Genomic DNA, 19,541 nt, shown 5'->3' with positions numbered 1-19,541 from the left:
AATGAGTCTGGCACTAGGTTCTAAATATCTCAACAGGAAGGAAAAAATGTTAAGGTTTACTTTTTAAGCACTATGACATCTGACTGAGGACATCAAAAGGTGTGAAAAATGTGACACATAAAGACTTCAGACCCATCAAATGATTCACACATATCTAAGTTTTTTTTAACTTAAAGTATTAACCTACAACTCTACATAGATACTGCTGTTTAAAACATGCAGCTATGAAAAAGAATCTACAATTCATAGACAGAATCCAATGATTTATCAAAACTGCATCAGTAACTATGAGTTTTATTTTGTGGACGTCTGTGGCATGCATGTGTATAAACCTTTCAGGCAGTGGTCCACAGCTAGGTTATGAATAAAAAGGCATAAATTTTTCTTTTATTTTATTACAATGAAGTTTAACAGTACAGAAAAAGTCACAATATAAATTTTTCTTTTATTTTATTACAATGAAGTTTAACAGTACAGAAAAAGTCACATGACCTTGTTGGGTCAGATTTCTTAAACCCTGCAACATGAGGAACTCTAAATACATTAAATATTGTTACACATTCAGACTTCCAATGTACAGGTTACTTGGAAATAGTTACAGCCCTCACCAAGCTAGGTTGGGGACATGAAGTCCAACAGCATCTGAAATGCTGTGAAGGCATAACTTTACAAATAGCAATGTAAGCTTACAGAACTTGCCTTTATTAAGGTGGTATGTTCATGTAATTCCAGCGCCTTCACAATTTAACGAACCAAATTTACTATACTTCACTTCTAAAAACCTAGATGAAACATGAAAAAGAAGCCATACAGTATAAATTGCAACTTCAGGAAAAGTTCCTGCTTTATTATTCCAAATAAATTTTCCCATGTAAAATAAATGTCCAATAGTTCCTGGTATGTGGGAAGATAATGTTTGTTAAAGTCACAATGAAGCCTTATTGACGGAAGCTTGGCTATATAAACAGCACAAGTTGAGAAAAGGTTTAATCTCCAAACCTATTAGACTGGATGAAGCAAGATCAGTAACGGCCACCTTGCGACATTACAGGAGGTCTCATTCCCATTGGAGGTCGAGGAGGCCCACCTTGGTAAGGGGGCACCATCGGCGGTCCCTGCCCATACGGTGGCATAGCACCAGGAAGGTAACCTGGCATGCCTTGATGATGTCCACCATACTGACCTAAAAAACATATTTCAAACAAAAAACAGAATGAGTTGCTATGTGAATTATAGTATAATTGCAATGTGCTTTTTAGATAAAATTATATATATATCCTCAGAAAACCCACTAAATACAATAAACCAAAAAAAGAAGAATACCATGAGGTGGCATTGGAGGTCTCATTCCTTGCTGCTGTGGGATGCCCGGTTGTGGTGGCATCATACCTCCAATGGGTCCAACTGGTGGGTTACCGATTGGGGCCTGTCCTGGTCGAGGAAGATTTCGTTGGTATTTAGGTAACTGTGCCCTTCTCTCCTCCTATAAACAGAAGTAAACACAATGTGAAATATACAAATACAGGGGGGTTAATTAAGCATAAAGTCAAGCATCTGAAATCTCACAGAATAATTTTTTTTTAAAAATTGCACTTCTCAACTAATTATTTTTACTCCCTAAAACCAGCCCAATTACTTAAAATATCTATCCCTTAAGAAAAATCTCTCCTTTTGGGGGGTTCTGTTGTTTTTTGTTTTGATTTTTGGTACTGAAAATCCAACTCGGGTCCTTGCACTTGCGAGGCAGGCGCTGGAACCACTAAGCTAAATCCCTAGCCCTTTTGTTTGTTGAGACAGTGTCTCACTATGTAGGCCAGGCAGCAGATCTCAAACTTGTGGAGGTCCTCTTGCCTCAGTCTCGTGTGCTAGGAGTATAGGTATGATATTGCATATCAGTACCAGCTATACTATACAAGTATAGTACCACATATGGTTTACTTCAGGTAAGGCTAACAACTTCACAGGAATTATTACAGTGGACCCTTAAGTTACAAATAGCCTGACATATGAACAACTTGGGTTAAGTTAATGGAATATTCATATCTTTTATTATCTATAGTGTGTACCTAGGTAAACATCCAGATCTCAGCTGCACTGACTTAAAAGCAACTTGAGTTACAACCAGCCCTCAGGAACTGATGAGTTCCTAAGTCAAGGGTCCACTGTATTTCAACAAGAAACTGTACAAGTCTTTTTTTTCAAATTCTAAGTATTAATGCTGTATCAGGGACCTATGGGCTCCTATTTGTTCTTTAATCAATTTATGCATATTTATTGCAAATATGAAAAAATAATACTGGTGGTTTTCTGAGATAGTCTATCTAACAACTCAAGCTAGCTTCAAACCTGTCTCAACTGCCCATCTTGTCCCCCTCCATCTCTTTACCCAGTGCTAAAATAACAGGCACGCAAAGCGATGCTCACCTAAAAATGATTTTTATAAAGAGAACCCAACTTACTATTTTCTATTAGAAATAAGATGCCTAAGACATTTTATTATTTTTACTCATAATTATTTTATTATAGTTATTAAAATCAGAATGGTAAAAACCACCTGGGAAGTATTAAATCATCCTAAAACCATCTGAGTACAAATTATTTTCAAATGAACATGATACTACAAGGGTTTTCAATCAAATGCTGCTAGTAAAAACCTGAAAATGACTTACCAGTGATATATCCTCATCTGGATGGATCAACTTACTGGTTGCACTGGTGGTTGTAAGTGTAGCAGGCTTACTTGTTATTGAAGCTGCTGGTTTTGCTGCAGTACTATTTGTAGTACTAGTGGTTGAAGCCGTAGACTGTGTATAAGCAGGGAATGTAGGTTTTGGGGGTTCTGTAGTTGTGGCAGGGGTACTATTTAAGGGCTTGAAATCTGTACCAACAGGTCCTTGAACAGCTGCCTGAGCCTGTAAAATACAATCTTTTATTAATGAAACGTCAAAACCCAATTCTGTGTTTATATATGAACAAATTAACTTAAAAAAATACACCAATATATTAAAGGACCAAACTTTAAATCAAAGTTAAAATTAACAGATGAGAAATGCTCCACAAAATTCAAAATAAATCATAAGAATATCAGAAGATGCTGCATAAAAGTCACATCACATTACAGGAAGCAAGATTTAGGTAGCTTTTCAGATGTCTTCTATCTCTTCACCCAAAACTTAATCTACTATGATTTGTACTAAACTACTCCAGAATGCTAAAATACAGTACATCGCAATCTATTGTGATCTATTTCTACTGGTCTATATAGTTGCTTTAAGTAATTAATCTAAAAAGCAACTAGAAACTTAGAAACTACGAAATACGAGAATTTGGATAAACTCCATTTACTTAGTATGAAAAATTAGTATCAATGGGATCATATTAAAGATAGGTCCTTAGGACTTTTTCTTTAAAAATAAAAGTACTGTTTACATGATATCTTCCAAATTAGCAATGGCTAGCTAGATGATCATGGACAAAAGGGTAAACTTAGCAGGCTCTTTCAAGTAAAAAAGTTACCAGTAACAAATGTGTTACTTTTCATTACACAAACAATTAAAATATCCATTAGGTCAACTTTAGAACCAAAAACTAAATTTCCTTATATCAAATATGATGCATTAAACAGCATAAATCAAAATTAGCTTAATCATGCATCAGGCTAACCATTGGATACTATAAAGCAGTTACTGCTTACATGCTTTTAACCCTTTAGAACCAAAGGAGTTTGGGGTACTTTTTTTTTAGCATGAATACAAATTTCATGTACAATTTGACTTTTATTAATACCACTGATTTTACTTAAAATGATATATTTCAAAGGATAGACTTAGTTTTTATATAGGGTCCAAAGGGTTAATTTATAATGCCATTTTAACAATTTTATACTGCAACTTCCTGCGTACTTGTGCTGTGCTAGGAAACAGAGCTTTAGAAGATGCAGACAGACTTTCTGAATTGGATGAAGCTGTACTTGAGCTTGTTACAGGTGTCCCCATCTGTAGCATAAAAGAAAGGAAACAATGAAAAGTCTCCAAACAAATGGGTGAAAATAAGCCACGTGGCAGACTCTATAGACTGGATCTTTGTAAATGCAAAATTTTATGCAGTCAAAGGTCATTTTAAGATGCAGGCAGTTAATGCATTTACAATAAACAAAGTCAAAGTATGCGCCTCAAAAAGTTTTAAATTCTGTATCAATAAACCTAGCTAACCACAATTTCTTTTCTAAAAACTAATGTGTTCTGCATTGTATTTCAAGAATACGTTAAACTAAGGATGCTTTCATACTGAAATTTCAATTCCACTTATCAACTCTACAAAAAAACTTTAGCTAAAAATTTAACAATTGTAATTAACAAAATCCCTACCCACCACAAAAACCAAAGCTTAACATGCTTAAAAAGCAATAAAAAGTAATGCTTTTCACTTATTACCTTCAAGCAGAAAAAAAAACACCTAAAGGAAGGAAAAAAATTAAAAACCACCCTAATCTTAAATGCAATCTACATCATCGTAAATGAAATTTTTTTAAAAAGTGCATCTTATACATGACAGACACATCTCCCACTTACATTTTAGAAAGTTTTGAAAACTTTAAAGACCACTAGAAAAAAATATGACTAGATGAAAAACCATCAAATGATGCCCTTCCAAAAAGAGTGCAGCACTGTAATTTATCATAGTTGTTTTACACTACACCCCAACAGATGTGCTAAGGCCTTAAGAACTTGCATCTTGGCCTCTGGCTTTATCACATTCATATTCCAATAAGCAGGCCTAGGGATTTAGCTCAGTGGTGCCTCCAGCTGCCTGGAAAGCCCCATCTGCTTTGAAAGTGCAGGTCCCAAATTCAATCCTGGATACCAAAAAAAAAAAAAAAAAAGTGTGGGGGAAGCACATTCTAATAGACAAAGTAGGACCTATAACCATTGCCATTTACGCCTCCAGATTCTATTTGCATTTCTAACCACAGACAGGAATAAAGAATCTACAACCATAAACAACAACATACTGTCTTTGATGCCATTCAATTTTTCATGAGTAGAAGTCAAGATGTGTAAGGACAGCAAAGGATTGGCTACTTTTCCTATATTTCATCAAATTAAATTTTTTATTTAAAGAAACTGACCTGTGATAATTTCAAAGATTTCCGTAAAACAGCTACACTTAACCTTTAAAATGTTAGTGCACTCCTTTTCAGCCATTTCACCTTACCTGTCCAGCACTGGGGAAAAGAGGCTTAGTAACTGGAGGCTGTGGAGCAGGTACTGTTGCTGCTGGTGCAGGTGGTCTATTAAGAATACCTGGTGCTGAAACAGCCTGTGCCTGAGTCATTGGAGGAATTCCAGGCCGTGGGACAGGGGGAGGCATACCTGCAGAAGGGGGGAGGCCGCAACTCAATGAAACATTTAGTTCAATAAGCATGCTTCCATACTAACTGCTGAACAACTATGAAGGCACTTAGGCATTTGTCCTTCGCAACAATTTCGCCTCAAACTTTTCCTTCCTTTTTAGCATTTCAGGATTTTAACCACTTGGCTCTGTATATGAGTAAAATAGTAACTACGGTTACTGCTAATACTCATCTGATCAACTTCTTAAAATATATGATATTTGTCATCTACTAGCAGCTATCTTTAATTGAAAATTATTTCAATACACTAAACTTAAAATTTCCTGAACGCTAACATACTGTAAAAACTTTCATAAATCACAGCATACATTATACATAACAATCTTTCATGTTATTCCTTTGAATAGTTTAAACAAATTATCCTAAAACCCACTTTCATTCTTTAAAATTTCTCATTAACTTTTACTGACTTCATTATCAAGTGAATATTGATTATCCTTTATTCCTTTAAATGTCTACACATTTTACAGTGTAATATCCACAGACTATGTGCTATGAATTAATGGCTTCACAATAATAATTCCAAAAAAAATTTTTTTGCTGCCTTTTCCAATGTCCTTTAATGTTAGCTATAACGAGTACTTTTAAATATGCTATGGATTGCAAATTGAATGTGTACAGGGCTAGGGATTTAGCTCAGTGGTGCCACAACCTGCCTCACAAGCACAGGGTCCCAGAGTTTGATCCTCAGTACCAAAAACAAAAACAAACGCAAATTGAATGTGTACTAGCATAGAAAGCAAAGCAATCGAGTACCTCATGTAGCACACTTACTTAGTTGACAAATCCCTTTCCTCACTGCGCCTACTTTATTAAGCTATAAAGCCAAGTACTATCAGGTATGGTGGCACACACCTGTAATCCCAGCACTCAACAGGCTGAGGCAAGATGCCTTGAGTTAAAAGCCAGCCTGAACTAATAGCAAGACCCTGTCTCAAAAACTTCATGCCCTGAGTTCAATCCCCAGTACCAAAAAAAAAGTCAAGAATAACTTTATTTCCCAGGTTCATCACAGCTACAAGGTGTTTACTTAAGGGGAAAGTTATTTTGCCATTTAATAATTATTTCTTTAAAAATTGCTACTGACACGTGTTCATGTCTGAGTCATAACCATTAGTTGAAATTTTTTTTTTTTGGTATCAGGGATCGAACTCGGGTGCTTACACTTGTGAGGCAGGCAGCAGAACCACTGACCTAAATCCCCAGCACCTAATTGACATTTCTAAGGAAGAAAACCTTAAACTTTGCAAAGGAAAAAGTAAAAAAAAAAGGATGGATTATTAATATCAACTCATATAAATAAACTGCTTTTGAATGAGACAGTCAATCCCTACACTGTTTAATAATTCATTGGATCTCACCATGACTTGTCTAAAAACAATTTCTGAGAAACACACTTCTTTAAGTACACTGTCAGGGGTGGGATTTAGCTCAGTGGTTCCGGCGCCTGCTTTGCAAGCACAAGAACCCAAGTTCGATCCCTGGTACAAAAAAAAAAAACACACACACACACACACACACACACACAATTTTTGGGCCGGGGATTTAGCTCAGCAGTTTGGTGGCCTGCCTCGTAAGCGCAAGGACCAGAGTTCAATCCCTGGTACCAAAAATAAATAAATAAAAAATAAAGTACATTGTCACTGCACAGGTGGCTCTTAACACTTTTCCCATTAATATAGTTATTTCTTTTTTTTGATACTGGAAAGTAAATCCAGGACCTCCACATTGAAAAACATCCTCAGCCCTTTATTTGGACAGAGATTCTCAGAGTAAGTTGCTCAATTGCCCTGGCTAGCCTCAAAATGATGATTCTCCAGCTGTGGGAGTATCTGGGATTACAGACATGCAGTACTACACCCAGTCAAATTTATTTTCTTAAGACACTTATTTAACATGTCCTACCTGGTGGCATACCAGGCATGAGGGGTGGTATTCCTGGTCCAGGTGGCATCATTCCACCCATCGGCATCATTCTATTAGAAAGCAAATTTCAAGAAACAAAAGTTAAATTAACAGTATAAAACATTAAGAAAATATTTTGACTAAAGTCTGAAAATACACAAGATAAAGGACTTGACCTTTAATACTAATGAAACAACCCACCATACACTACAATAATCCTATCACAATCCAACCTCTTAAAAAACCCAGGAAACTCTGGTTTACCAGTAAGAGGGAAGAAAATGTTTGTCAATTTAATATGAACAGAAGGCTTTATCTCAAATGTGTAAATGAAAAGCAAAAATCACCCTCTGTCCCACATGAAAAATATTCACACTTGATATAAATTAAATGGAAGAAATTTCTTATCTTAGAGTTGTCAGGTTTTTCGAAAAGAAAATATTGAATATACTGTACACTGTGAAGAACTTTTGTTTTGGAGGAGCAAGTAAACAGTACTCCCAAAATTAATGATCAAAAGTAAACTCACTTGGCCTTTTTTATTTTGAATAGCCACCTAACTACTAGACCATTACTAAAATCTCGTACTTCCTTTCCCCTAAAAATAGCCCACCTTCCACTACCAGTGTCCAATTAACTTAAAAAAGATTAAATTACAGGGCCAAAGATTTAGCTCAGTGGCACCCTGCCTGCCTCACAAGCACAAGGTCCTGAGTTTGATCCACAATACCAAAAATAAAAAAAAAATAATAAGAATAATAATAATAAATTACAGTGTGTAGAACCAGATTTGGTGGCACATGCCTGTAATTCCAGTACTTGGGAGCCAGAGACAGGAGAAATACAGCAACATCAAGGTCAGCCTGGAATGCATAGTGTTTTAAGGCCAGCCTAAACTGCATAGCGGAAATTGTCTCCAAAAACCAAAAACCAAAAAAAAAAAAAAAAAAAAAAAATACCCCACCCAGCAAAGAAACAAGAACAAAAACACTATAATAAAATAAACTGCTGGAGATTTAGCTCAGTGGTGCTGCCGCTGACCTCAAAAGCACAAGGCCCAAAGTTCGATCCCAAGTACCAAAAAAAAAGGAAAGAAAAATGAAAAAAAAAAGTCTTCTCAGCTCAATTTAGTACTTTCTATTTGGCTGGTGCCAAAGATTAAACTCAAGTAAGCTCCATACCTGACCCATCAACTATCAACCCTATTTACAACTTTTATCAGAAGTTTAGTCTCTATATATTAATTCTAGTCAGAAAAAAAATCAGTTACATTCTATAACCAAGTATGCATTCTGGGAGAATATATATTCTTTATAGTTCAGACTGACCTGGAACTCACTATGGAGCCCAGGCTGCTCTAGAACTCACAGCAATCCTCCTGCCTCAGCCTCCCGAGTGCTGGGATTACAGGCGTGCACCACCACACCCAGCTTAATATATATTCTTTCTTAAATATTAATTCTTATTGTCAAGTCCCATTACTTTTAGTATTGTGGAGAAAATAGTTGCACATTTTGAAAATACTTAATAGTCTATTTCCTCACAAACGTTTTAATTTCATCCTCTAAAGAGATCTATGTCAGCCTGAAAATTTCAGAAGTCAAGTGAATAGATATCATTCAACACACACAAAAAATGACATTATGATTATACCTCCTGAATTACATTATGAATGAGATGCTTACATGTTTTCACCGCAAAATGACTGGGTGTATTTTCTCTGATGATGCAATCTGTGAAAATGTATGACAAAATCAAAATCTAACTGTGACTTTCAAAATACAGTGGGAAAGTGTATTGTATACCTCTCACATCCAACAATATCTAAGTAAAAGTGACGGGCATGAGGACCTCGGAAATTCATTTTAGTTTTTGATGCTTTGACAATTATTTACATTTTCCTTCCTATCATAACTACAAAGTGTCATAAATAGTCTACATCTTTAGAAACTCTAACCTACAACCAAGTACTTAATTACAGTAAATGAAATTGAAGTAGATGGCTGCCTAGGTACATGATAAAGCCCAAGCTCTTCAGAGGCAAATTTATACCTTAAATGTATTGACTGACCCCTTATTACACAAGTCTAAGACTCAGAGCCCATATCTTCTAGAAGCAAAAAATGCAAGTAATATTTAATTCATACAACATCCAAGTTGAAAAAAAGCATTAAGTACAAACCAATAGAAAATGTTCTTACCCAGGTGGCATGCCTGGCATAACCGGTGGCATTCCTGGCATTAGAGGAGGAACACCTGGCATTAATGGAGGTATGCCTACAAAGAATTTCCACAACAAAAAATCAGTATTAAGGAGTTGGAAAAAAGTACTAATTCTATACCTTATTGGCAAAATCCTAAGAATGCCCAACTGTAAGAAACATGCTACCTGGAGGCATTCCTGGTGCCCCTGGAACAGGTGGCAGACCTGGCTGCGCTATTGGAGGGATATAACCTTGCTGAGGCTGAACAGGCTGTGGTTGAAATGAAGTTGAGGCTGCAGATTCATCGTCATCATATTCATCAGAATCATCTTGTTGCTTCTTTTTTTGACTTTCTGCTAAGACAAAGTTTCAATTAATGTTTCCATAAATGAAAAAAAATTAAAACCGAGCATATTTAGGACAGACAACATGTTTTGTTGTGTTTTGTTTTGAGACAGGGTCTCACTCTGTAATTGAGACTGACCTGGAACTCACTATGTAGCCCAGGCTGGTCTCAAACTCAGAGCAATCCTCCTGCCTCACTCAGCCTCCTGAGTGCTGGGAGTGGTGTGTCACCACACCCGGCTCAGGACAGTCAACGTTTAAGAGAACACTATTTGCTAATGAGGCATGGTGGTACATCCTTGTAATACCAACACCCTGTAAGGACAAGGGAGGAGGATTGCAAATTCAAATTCAGGCTAGGTAACTTAATGACTCTGTCTCAAATTAAGTCTGGAGGTATACTTTAGTGCCCTGGGTTCAATCCTTAGTATTGAAAAAAAAAAAAAAAAAAAAAAAAAAATCTATCTTCTATTCTTCAAATATGCCTTTGCTCTATTATTAAGCAAGGTCAACTTTCCCCCATCCTATAAAGGTAAAAATGCTAACCCTAAGTCAAATTTAAACAGCTTTCTATTCCATCACAGAAGGTAAACTATGACAATGAAGTCTGACCTCTCTGTAAAGTTTAAAAACAAACAAACAAACAAAAAACCTGCAGGTTATATTATAGCTTCTACCATCCAGACAGTGCATGGTTTTGAATTCCAAGTCAAACAGTAATTCTAAGCATAAAACATTAACGATCCCAGCACTCATTTGGGATGAGGAATGAAGTTTGCCACAAGTTCAAGGTCAGCCTGAACTATATAGTGAGTTCAAGACCAGCCTTAACTACAATAGGGAGGGGGCCAGGGATTTAGCTCAGTGATTCCAACGCCTGCCTCGCAAGCACAAGGACCCAAGTTCAATTCCCGGTACCAAAAAAACCAAAAACCAAACAAAACAAAACAAAAAACAACTACAATAGGGAGAGCCTATCTCCAACACCTCCCCAGAACAAACAAACAAAAAACCTAAAAATTAGAATTCTGAAATCTATCATCTACCATTCAATTTATACTTGAGTAATAGTGTAACACTCTCTAACAAAGGGAAGCTGTATTTTTACAAAAACTTATCTTAGAAGGGCCAGGGCTCAGTGGCACATCACCTGTCTCGCCAGCGCAAGGTTGTAAGTTTGATTCCCGGTGGGTGGATGGGTGGGTAGGTGTGTGTGTTTTTAAGAAAAAAAAGCTTACCTTGTGTTTTCTGTTCAAGAAGCCGTCGTCTTTCATCCATGTCTTTTTCTGGAATGCCTTCCATTCCATATATTTCCAATTCTATGTCCGTTCTCCCAGGTATTGCATTTGGTACAGCATCTATTGTCTCTTTATGCACCTAACATTAAAAAGCAAAACTTTACATGAACTTAAGTTTCTCATAAACTTCCTTTTTTGGTACCAGGGATTGAACTCAGAATCTTGTGCTTGCAAGGGCTGCGTGGCCCCACTGAGCTAAATCCCCAGCCCTCATAAATTTTTAGTAAGAAATTTCGAATTACTCAAACAGTAAAATGGTCAATAAATGGATCTAGATAGTGAAGACTATCTGGATTCAATCCCTTGTTTTGCCATTTAATAGCTGTGACACTGGGCAAGTCACTTGCCCTCCAACGCAGTTTATTTCACCTTCACCACAGCTAACTTCTAGGGTTATTTTTAGGATTAAGCACCACGTAGAAAAAACACCTGGTAGAATGTGTAACATACAGCAAGGACTCAAAAGTCTCTCAACTTTTATCTGTAATCTTAAATGCTTGAATTATTAGCAATAAATAAGAGATGTTTCAAGTCTGAAAAAAGATAATGAAAACTTAATTTGCAATGCTGGGGATGGAACTCAGGGCCTTACACACGCTAAGCAAGTACTCTGCCAGTGAATCACCTCACCCTTAATAAGATCATGTTTTCAGCAGGGGATGTAGCTCAGTGGCAGAGTACTTGCACGGCAATATCCTTGTTAGTCTTGGTTTCTTAAGCAAATCTACCTAGGCTATCCGATGTCAAAATATTTAGCCTAGACTATCAGTCATCTGGAAACATATTCTAGAAATACAAATACTCAGGCCCCACAAATAGCATTCTATATTTTTCTTTTGCAGTACTAGAAATTGAACCCAAGGCCTTTGCACCAAGCTACCTTCCCAGCCTGTTCTCCATTTTTTATTTTCAGAGATCTCATTGAGACACTAAACTACCCAGGATAGGTACAAAAAGGATAGATGCAAACTTACCTCATCATCTCAAGAGCTTTGATTATAGTAGGCATGTACCACCACATCCAGCTAAGTAATAAGCACTGTGTCTTTAATAAGCTCATCTGATGATTCTGATATAAACCCAAGCTTGTTGAGAGCTACTTGTTTAGACTTGGCTATTATTTGTCCAAGCAATAGTTTTTTTTCCTTCCTCTTAAGAAATTTTCATGTTTTCTGAAGTACTGAAGATTAAACCCATACATCGCCATTTTTTTTTTTTTTTTTTTTTTTTTAATTTTGAGACGATTGGGCTAAACTGAACAGGCTGTGCTTGAACTTGCATCCTGACCCAAGCCTTTGAAGCAGCTGGATCTTAAGTGAGTGTCACCACACGTGGTTTTCTTGCTATTCTTTTTTCCCCCCTTTGGTACCAGGGATCAAACTCTGGTCCTCGGACCAGCGGATTGCTATTCTTTTTTGGTTTTTTGAGACAGGATCTCACTATGTAGTTCAGACTGCCCTGGAACTCACTGTGTAGCCCAGGCTGATCTCAAACTTGCAGCGATACTCCTGCCTCAGCCTCCCAGTGCTGGTGCACCACCACCATGCCCCGCCAGATTGCTATGCTTGATAAATACAATGACACAATGAAGCTGATGCAGGACTGCCACAAGCTCAAGGATCATCTGGGCTACAAAGTAAGTTCAAAACCAGCCTAAATTATAGAACACAATCATGAATTAAGGGTGAGGGGGCACCACAGGGATTTGGCTCAGTGGTTCTGCTGCCTGGTACCAAAAAAATAGGGGGGGGATAATGATAGATGTATTTAAAGTTGCTAGGAAGAAAATTATGTATCTACTTAAAATCCTCTATTATAGTTCAGCCAGAATAGATTTCTTAGGCCATCATTAAGTCTTTTTGCTAAAAAGACAGAAGCAAGCATTAAAAGCTGTCAACCACCAAATGCCTTAACATTTCTCATCTATAGGACTGGGGAGCTCAGCGGTGCCACCGCCTGCCTCACAAGCACAAGGTCCTGAGTTCAATCCCTGATCCTCCATAAAAAAAAAAAAAAAAGGCCGGGCATGGTGGCGCACTCCTATGATCCCAGCACTCAGGAGGCTGAGGCAGGAGGATCCCGGAGTTCGAGACTAGCCTGGACTACATAGTGAGTTCCAGGTCAACTACACAGTGAGACCCTGTCTCAAAAAACAAAACAAAACCAAAAAAGATTTATCGTCTAAAAAACTGGAATACTTATGGCTTAACCATCAGGCCAATCTCACAGGTTGCTGTGAAATAAAAGCATTGAGTCAATTTAAAATGTTACTACATCCAGGGATTTAGTTCAGTGCTTTCACCGCCTGCCTTGGCAGTGCAAGGGCCCAAGTTCAATCCCCAGTACCAAATAAATAAATAAATAAATGTGCGTGCGTGCGTGTGTGTGTGTGTGTGTGTGTGTAAATAAAATGTTACTACTAATGGGGCTGAGGTGTTAACTCAGTGGTGTAACACTTACCTAGCATGCATGAAGCTACTTCCTGTTTTCTCTTTAAAAAAGTCTAACCAACTTTTACCCTCAATGATCTCCGCTCTGATTCATTCTCCAGGCTAGCAGTGTAGCTCACTGTAAGAGGACTTGCCTAGTGTGCACAAGACCCTGCCTGAGTTCAATTAATTACCAGCACATACACATGAACACTCACCCCCACACAAACACAAATCAACCACCAAGAACTTTACTCAATTAAGTAAAACATTCTTAGCTCAATATGCATGACCACAATCCCAACACTCTAGAGGCTGAGATAGGAGCAACACCACTGGTTCAAGGCCAGCCTGGACTACATAGCTTGACCTTGTCTCAAAAAACACCACACATGTTAAAAAATAGTTTCATTCTTTAAAAGGCTGAGGACGTAGCTCAGTTTGAAGATCCTGTGGTCAATTTCCACAAGTCATTCCTTGCAAAACTGCCTTCTTGTCTGACTCTCTTGGTTTCAAACACCTTTCAATCTCCTTGAATGGTTTCCTTTAATCCATTTTCTGACCTCTAACTGTTGGGAGTGGCCCAGCACAGAGTGTCCTTGCACCTCTTTCCTAGTCACATTATACTCCTTAGGAAAGTACTATTATCAGGTCTTAACTCAACCATCCTCATACACCCCAAATTTATCTCCAGTTCCACTTTCTCCAAATTCCAGACTATACATCCAACGGCTTACATAAAATCCTGATCAGGACAACAGACCTAAACTTGACAATAGATTTTGTCAAATTTAACACAAAATTACACTGTGGTCCTCATCACTACTTCTGTTCTTCCTGCAGCTTGTCACCCCGTACATGGGAAGTCATTTTTCATACAGTTCAGAACAGAGGCCCAACCCCTCACAACCATCTAATCTACCAGCAAATTTTGGCTTGTCACCAATACCTTTTGCCTGAAATACTCCAAGTCTCCTAATTAGTTTCCCTGTAATATGCACTCTAACTCCAACCCTCCAGCCATAACGATCCTTTAAAAAAAATAAAACACCTAAACCAGAGCATGATGCATCTCTACTCAATTCCATTTCATTCAGAATTAAAACTGAAGTAGCACAGCACCTTTCCTTCAATACAGGTGAAAACTCACGTGAGGGCCTTTAATTTACTGCACCCTATAAACAGTTCTCTTTCAGATATCTTCTCAATTCTATCATCTTCTCATTCAGAGATTTCCTATGTGCAGATTTCTCAATCTATTTTCGTTTTCTCTACCACTCTCCACCGTAAGACAAACTTTATTTACAAGTTATTCCCTCCACAATACAAATCTAAACTCCACAATGGCAGAAAATTGTTTATTCAGTGAATAACCATTACCCAAAATACTGTCTAGCACAGTGCAATTCCACAGGCATTTTCTGTTATTGATGGAAATGTTCTGTATCTACTTTAGCTAAAAAGTCATCTAGCCACATGTGAAAATTGAGTACAGGAAATGTGACTAGTAAAAACATAGAAAACCACATTTTTAATTATTAAATAGCAACATGAAACTTGTAGCTGGTGTAGTGAACTGCCATTGGTCTAATATACTGTAAACAAAAAGTAAATTACAATAAAGCAACCAAGCAAGAGATCTATATTAATTTATTCATTTATTTCTGTGGCGATGAAGATCTAACTCAGGGCCTTGCACATTCTAGGCAAACTCTACCACTAAGCAAATTTCCTATTCCTTACATAAATTTATGGGGAAGCAATGTCTCATTGCCTCCCACCAAAAGTAGTTTCCAATGTGTAAGGACCTACTCATCTCACACTACCCTAAGGATATCCTAACTTAGGATAAATTCAACCAACTCTAAAAATAGCAAAAGCAGAAGAAATGAGGTTGAATGTGTTATTAGATTGTTTAAAATTTTTTTTCAAACATCTCACTACATCATAGTAAAAGGAATCAAGAATACTTGAAATTATATCAAGCATAATGCTACCATTCCAAAGGGGGTAAATGGAATAAACTGTGGAAAAAACCTAGCCCCAAGCAGGATTATAACAAATCCTTCAATGGCAATGAGTAATGGCAGCTAATTATATATTAATTCTTATAGCCAGGCTGCCCATGGAATTTAAATCATCGATTCTTTAGGTATTCAGAGGAGATATTTTATGATCGAAACCTAAAAGATAAATACCAACAAAATCTCTTCAAACAAAGTCAAACTCTGTACACTTGCATGTAATCCCAGCACTCTGGAAGTGAGGCAAGAGGATGAGCCCAACATGGTCAATTTAGGGAAATTGTCTGGTGGGGGAGAGAATGAGTAGGTGTGGCTCGGTAGTAATGTGTTTGTCTCACGTGAGGCCCTGGGTTCAATCCTCAACACCACCAAAATTCAGTAACAAAAAGAACAGTTTTGAATTTTTTAAAGTTGGCTATCTTACCTACTGCAAAACAAAATAGCTACAATTATCAAAGGCAAATTCAAGTTTTTTTTATGTCATTTCCAAAATACCAAAGGACAAAAAAATACTGAAAAAATGCTTACCTGCATGCAATGAATAGCTAAACCAGGTCCTGTATACAATTTCTTATGGCATATATGGCATTTAAAATGCTTTGCTTTTTGATGCTGTATAAGAATCTTCTCATCATCAAAATCTCTATTACAATACCTAATCAACATTGTTAAGGTTCAAAAGTAACACGACACCGTCCATATGAAAACAACTTGTACAGCTGGGCAATTGTGTGCACTAGTCCCAGCTAGTTAGGAAGCTGAGACAAGAGAACTGCTTGAGCCTAGAACCTTGAAGTAGCTTGGCAAAATAGACTCCCCCACACATCTTTAATTTTAAAAATAAAATAAAATAAAAAGGCGGGGATTTAGCTCAGTGGGTCCCCACCCCCGCCCCCACTTAAACCCAAGGTCCCGGGTTTGAACCCTGGTACCAAAAAAAAAAAAAAAAAAAAGAGATCAGGAGCAACACTAAAACATAACAGCTAAAACCAAAATGTACTTCACAATCTACTTTTGCTATTATTATACAACTAGTGATTAAACACACCACGTAATCTCCGTATTTTCAATTTCCTAGAAGCCCATCAATCTTCAGCACCCCCCGAATAAACACACCTCAGTAACTGGCAATGAACTTTTGTTAAATTCTTAACACAAATATTATGTAAAACTTTTTTCATATTTTGACACATACAAATGCATATGGAAAAGCTTCTTTGTCAAGGATCCACCAAATTTATGTTCTAATGTTAACTTTGGCCAGACAGGATAGCGCAGGCCTATAATCCCAGCGCTGGGAAGGCTGAAGCAGAAGGTGGCAGCAAGTTCGAGGTTAGTTGGGGCTACACAGTGAATTCAAAAGCAGCCTAAACTGCAGGAAACCTTATCTCAAAAAATAGAAAAAAATTTAAAATAAAATTAACTTCATGGTGAATAGTTAATGACCCACCATTTATAATAAAGTAGCATGCAATTTCGTATGAATGTTGGGGAAAGACCTTAAATCCACAATACGGAGAATTCTTACCTCGGAGTCTCATTTTCTCCTACAATCACATTACGAAATCAAATGACCGATTTCAAGATATTTTTTAACTAGCATTTTAAAAATTCGGTTCTGCAATAAACCGTTTTTAGGCAAAAACCAGTAAATAAAATTAATTTTTTAAAAGTACGTTAAGGCTTCCAGGAAGAGTTATTACAAGGATACACATTTTAGTACGCGTTTTCTTTTCTGAAAAGTATTTTTTCCGCCCTACGAAGTTAATTTAAAATATAAGAAACTCCACCCTGTTAGAAAAAGGCTCGGGAATACTAAAGCACCTCTGGGTGAAGCTTGGTCTCCGCCAAAACCCGTGGGCAAAAATGTTTCAAATTCAGGGTTGACTAACCAACCCCAGCCTTTCCTGAACGACCGATTTGACAAAACACAGAAAAGTGTGAGACCGACTACAGATTTCCCGCAATCCTTCCGGGAGTCAATTAGCATACCTCCCGAGAAGAAAGTCTCTTTGTTGAATCGTCACCAAAACAGAAGAAGGCCTCGGAGGACGTTGCCCTTGGCGAAGGGGTCCCGGTCTCCTCCCAGTCGGCCACCTCGCACCGCACAGGATGAGTCCCCGTCCCACAACGGCCAGAGCCTTTCGCCCTTGGGACTCCTTATTCCTAGAAACCTCCCTAAATTCTGTCCCAGCCACCAAGCCACTCACACCCCTAAGACTCGATCCCAGACACTCCCCGCCACAGGCCAAACCCAGGCCTCCCAATCCCAAGTCCTCAACCGCCGGCACACCCGGCGGTTGGCCTCGGCTTCAAACCGACAAAGGATATCAGCACCACGGCTTCAGCTGCTTCTTCTTCTTGCGCCCCATAACTGTGCCCTAAAGCGAAGTTATAAACAGAAGCGAAAAGAAACGGGAAAAACGAGGCGAAAAAAATCGCACACTTTTCCGAACCAACGCACACCAACGCGTCCCACAGGAAGCCGACACAAAATGGCCGACACCCTCGTTTGCGCTCCGTCTCCCGTCAGGAACTGCGGCAGGAGGCGGGGCTGGACATGGATCATCACGTGACTCTGACCCCGCACCTAAATGGGTGGAGAGGGGCAGCCGGGGCGGGGCGGGGCAGTGGTCGCCATCTTGTGAGTTTCTGTGGTTTCTGTTCTGTGTCAGTGTGCTAGCTGATTCGCAAGTTTTTTTCGTGTGGGGGACCCTCCTCAGTGTTGGTAATCTAAAAGGCGCGCGAATTAGAAAGGAAAAAAATTACCACATTAAGGGCAGATTTAGAAATAATAATTGAGAGGGCGCCCGATTTGTAAATTGTTACAATTTTTAAATATCTCACTGTTGGTTAGGTGCCTACTACGTGCTAAGGCAGAGAACTCATAATCTGTGGTTTGTAGCTCACAAGGTAGTGAATGAGGAGTAAAGGACGCAGTGTGGTCGGCAGGGCAACAGAGATAGAGGAAACCTAGGTACAATGGAGTCTGAGCCCCCCAGCTTCAGTGGTCTTAGGGATGTCTGGAAAGGTCAAGGCTCAGTGGGTATCTCACTAACCAGGCAAAAGGTACAATATTTTGATGACGCTTAGTATTGTTTCTTGAGATAGGGTCTCTGTAGTTCAGGCTGGCCTTGAACTTATATACCACAGGCAAGTTTCAGTGATTTTTTTATTTTTGAGATGGTCTCACTATGTAGTTGAGACTGACCTGGAACTCACTATGTAGCCCAAGTTGGTCTTGAACTCACAGTGATCCTCCTGCCTCAGCCTCCCAAGTGCTGGGATTACAGGCCTGCCCACCATGTCCGGCTAGGTTTCGTGATCTTCTGACTCAACCTCCAGGTAACAGCATGCACCAAGGGCTAAATAAATAGACTTTGTGGGTAGGCAACTGAAAAAAATATAGTAGGTCCCGAGAAAAGCAAAGGTGCTTTTTAAAAACAGAAGCCTAGGGCCAGGGATTTAGCTCAGTGGTTCCACTGCCTGCCTTGCAAGCACAAGGACCCGAGTTCAATCCCTGGTACCAAATAAATAAATAAATAAAAACCAACAATCCTAGGGAAGCTGGCAAAGGCAAGTGGGCACATGCCTGTAATTCCAGCATTTGGGAGGCAGAGGCAGGAGGATCTCCACCAGTTCTAGGCCAACCTGGGCTGCAGAGTGAGTTCCAGGCCAGCCTTAAGTTCATAGCAAAACCCTGTTTCAAAAAACAAAACTAAAAAAAAATTCCCAGGGGCTGGGAATTTAGCTCAGTGGTGCTGCTGCCTGCCTTGGAAGCACAAGGTCCGGAGTTCAATCCCCAGTACAAATTTTAAAAAAAGAATAATGCATCCAGAGGTAGTCTAGATTCCAGTGCTTGTGCTCCTATTCTGTCAGTAAATATATTTGGACACATCACTTGGTGGCATCCTCTGGAAAAG

General features: G+C 38.5%; 1 protein-coding gene across 8 annotated transcripts; it reads right to left on the bottom strand.

Annotated features, from left to right (window-relative positions):
* Positions 1-449: 449 nt before the first annotated feature.
* On the bottom strand, positions 450-18,140 carry Znf207 (zinc finger protein 207). Of its 8 annotated transcripts, XM_010642376.3 has the most exons (13): positions 17,950-18,138; positions 16,147-16,273; positions 11,106-11,244; positions 9,708-9,878; positions 9,520-9,595; positions 9,004-9,051; positions 7,319-7,389; positions 5,215-5,372; positions 3,903-3,995; positions 2,670-2,912; positions 1,324-1,483; positions 1,000-1,183; positions 452-782 (listed from the first exon to the last, which is right to left on the bottom strand). In XM_010642376.3, the coding sequence occupies exons 1-12, from the start codon at positions 17,988-17,990 to the stop codon at positions 1,023-1,025; spliced, it is 1,488 nt and encodes a 495-aa protein (XP_010640678.1). In that variant the 5' UTR covers positions 17,991-18,138; the 3' UTR covers positions 452-782; positions 1,000-1,022. The 8 variants fall into 8 exon arrangements, with proteins under 8 accessions (XP_033618784.1, XP_010640677.1, XP_010640679.1 ...); XM_010642375.3 differs by having other exon boundaries at positions 451-1,183; XM_010642377.3 differs by having other exon boundaries at positions 451-1,183; positions 9,708-9,875; positions 17,950-18,137.
* Between the last annotated feature and the right edge of the window lie 1,401 nt (positions 18,141-19,541).

This window comes from Fukomys damarensis, unplaced genomic scaffold, assembly GCF_012274545.1.
Source record: "Fukomys damarensis isolate Sample0158 unplaced genomic scaffold, DMR_v1.0_HiC HiC_scaffold_13, whole genome shotgun sequence".
In the NCBI taxonomy this organism is placed as follows: Eukaryota; Metazoa; Chordata; class Mammalia; order Rodentia; family Bathyergidae; genus Fukomys; species Fukomys damarensis.
Note: the sequence above shows the minus strand (reverse complement) of the source record. Positions and strands in the feature narration are given on the sequence as shown.

Excerpts from the sequence above, each read along its gene's own strand:
- Znf207 (XM_010642375.3), bottom strand. The coding sequence starts at position 17,990 with ATGGGGCGCAAGAAGAAGAAGCAGCTGAAGCCGTGGTGCTG. Across the intron at positions 16,274-17,949 it reads CAGCTGAAGCCGTGGTGCTG|GTATTGTAATAGAGATTTTG; the intron begins ATATCCTTTGTC and ends AATGTTGATTAG. Across the intron at positions 2,913-3,902 it reads TGTTTCCTAGCACAGCACAA|GCTCAGGCAGCTGTTCAAGG; the intron begins GTACGCAGGAAG and ends TGTATTTTACAG.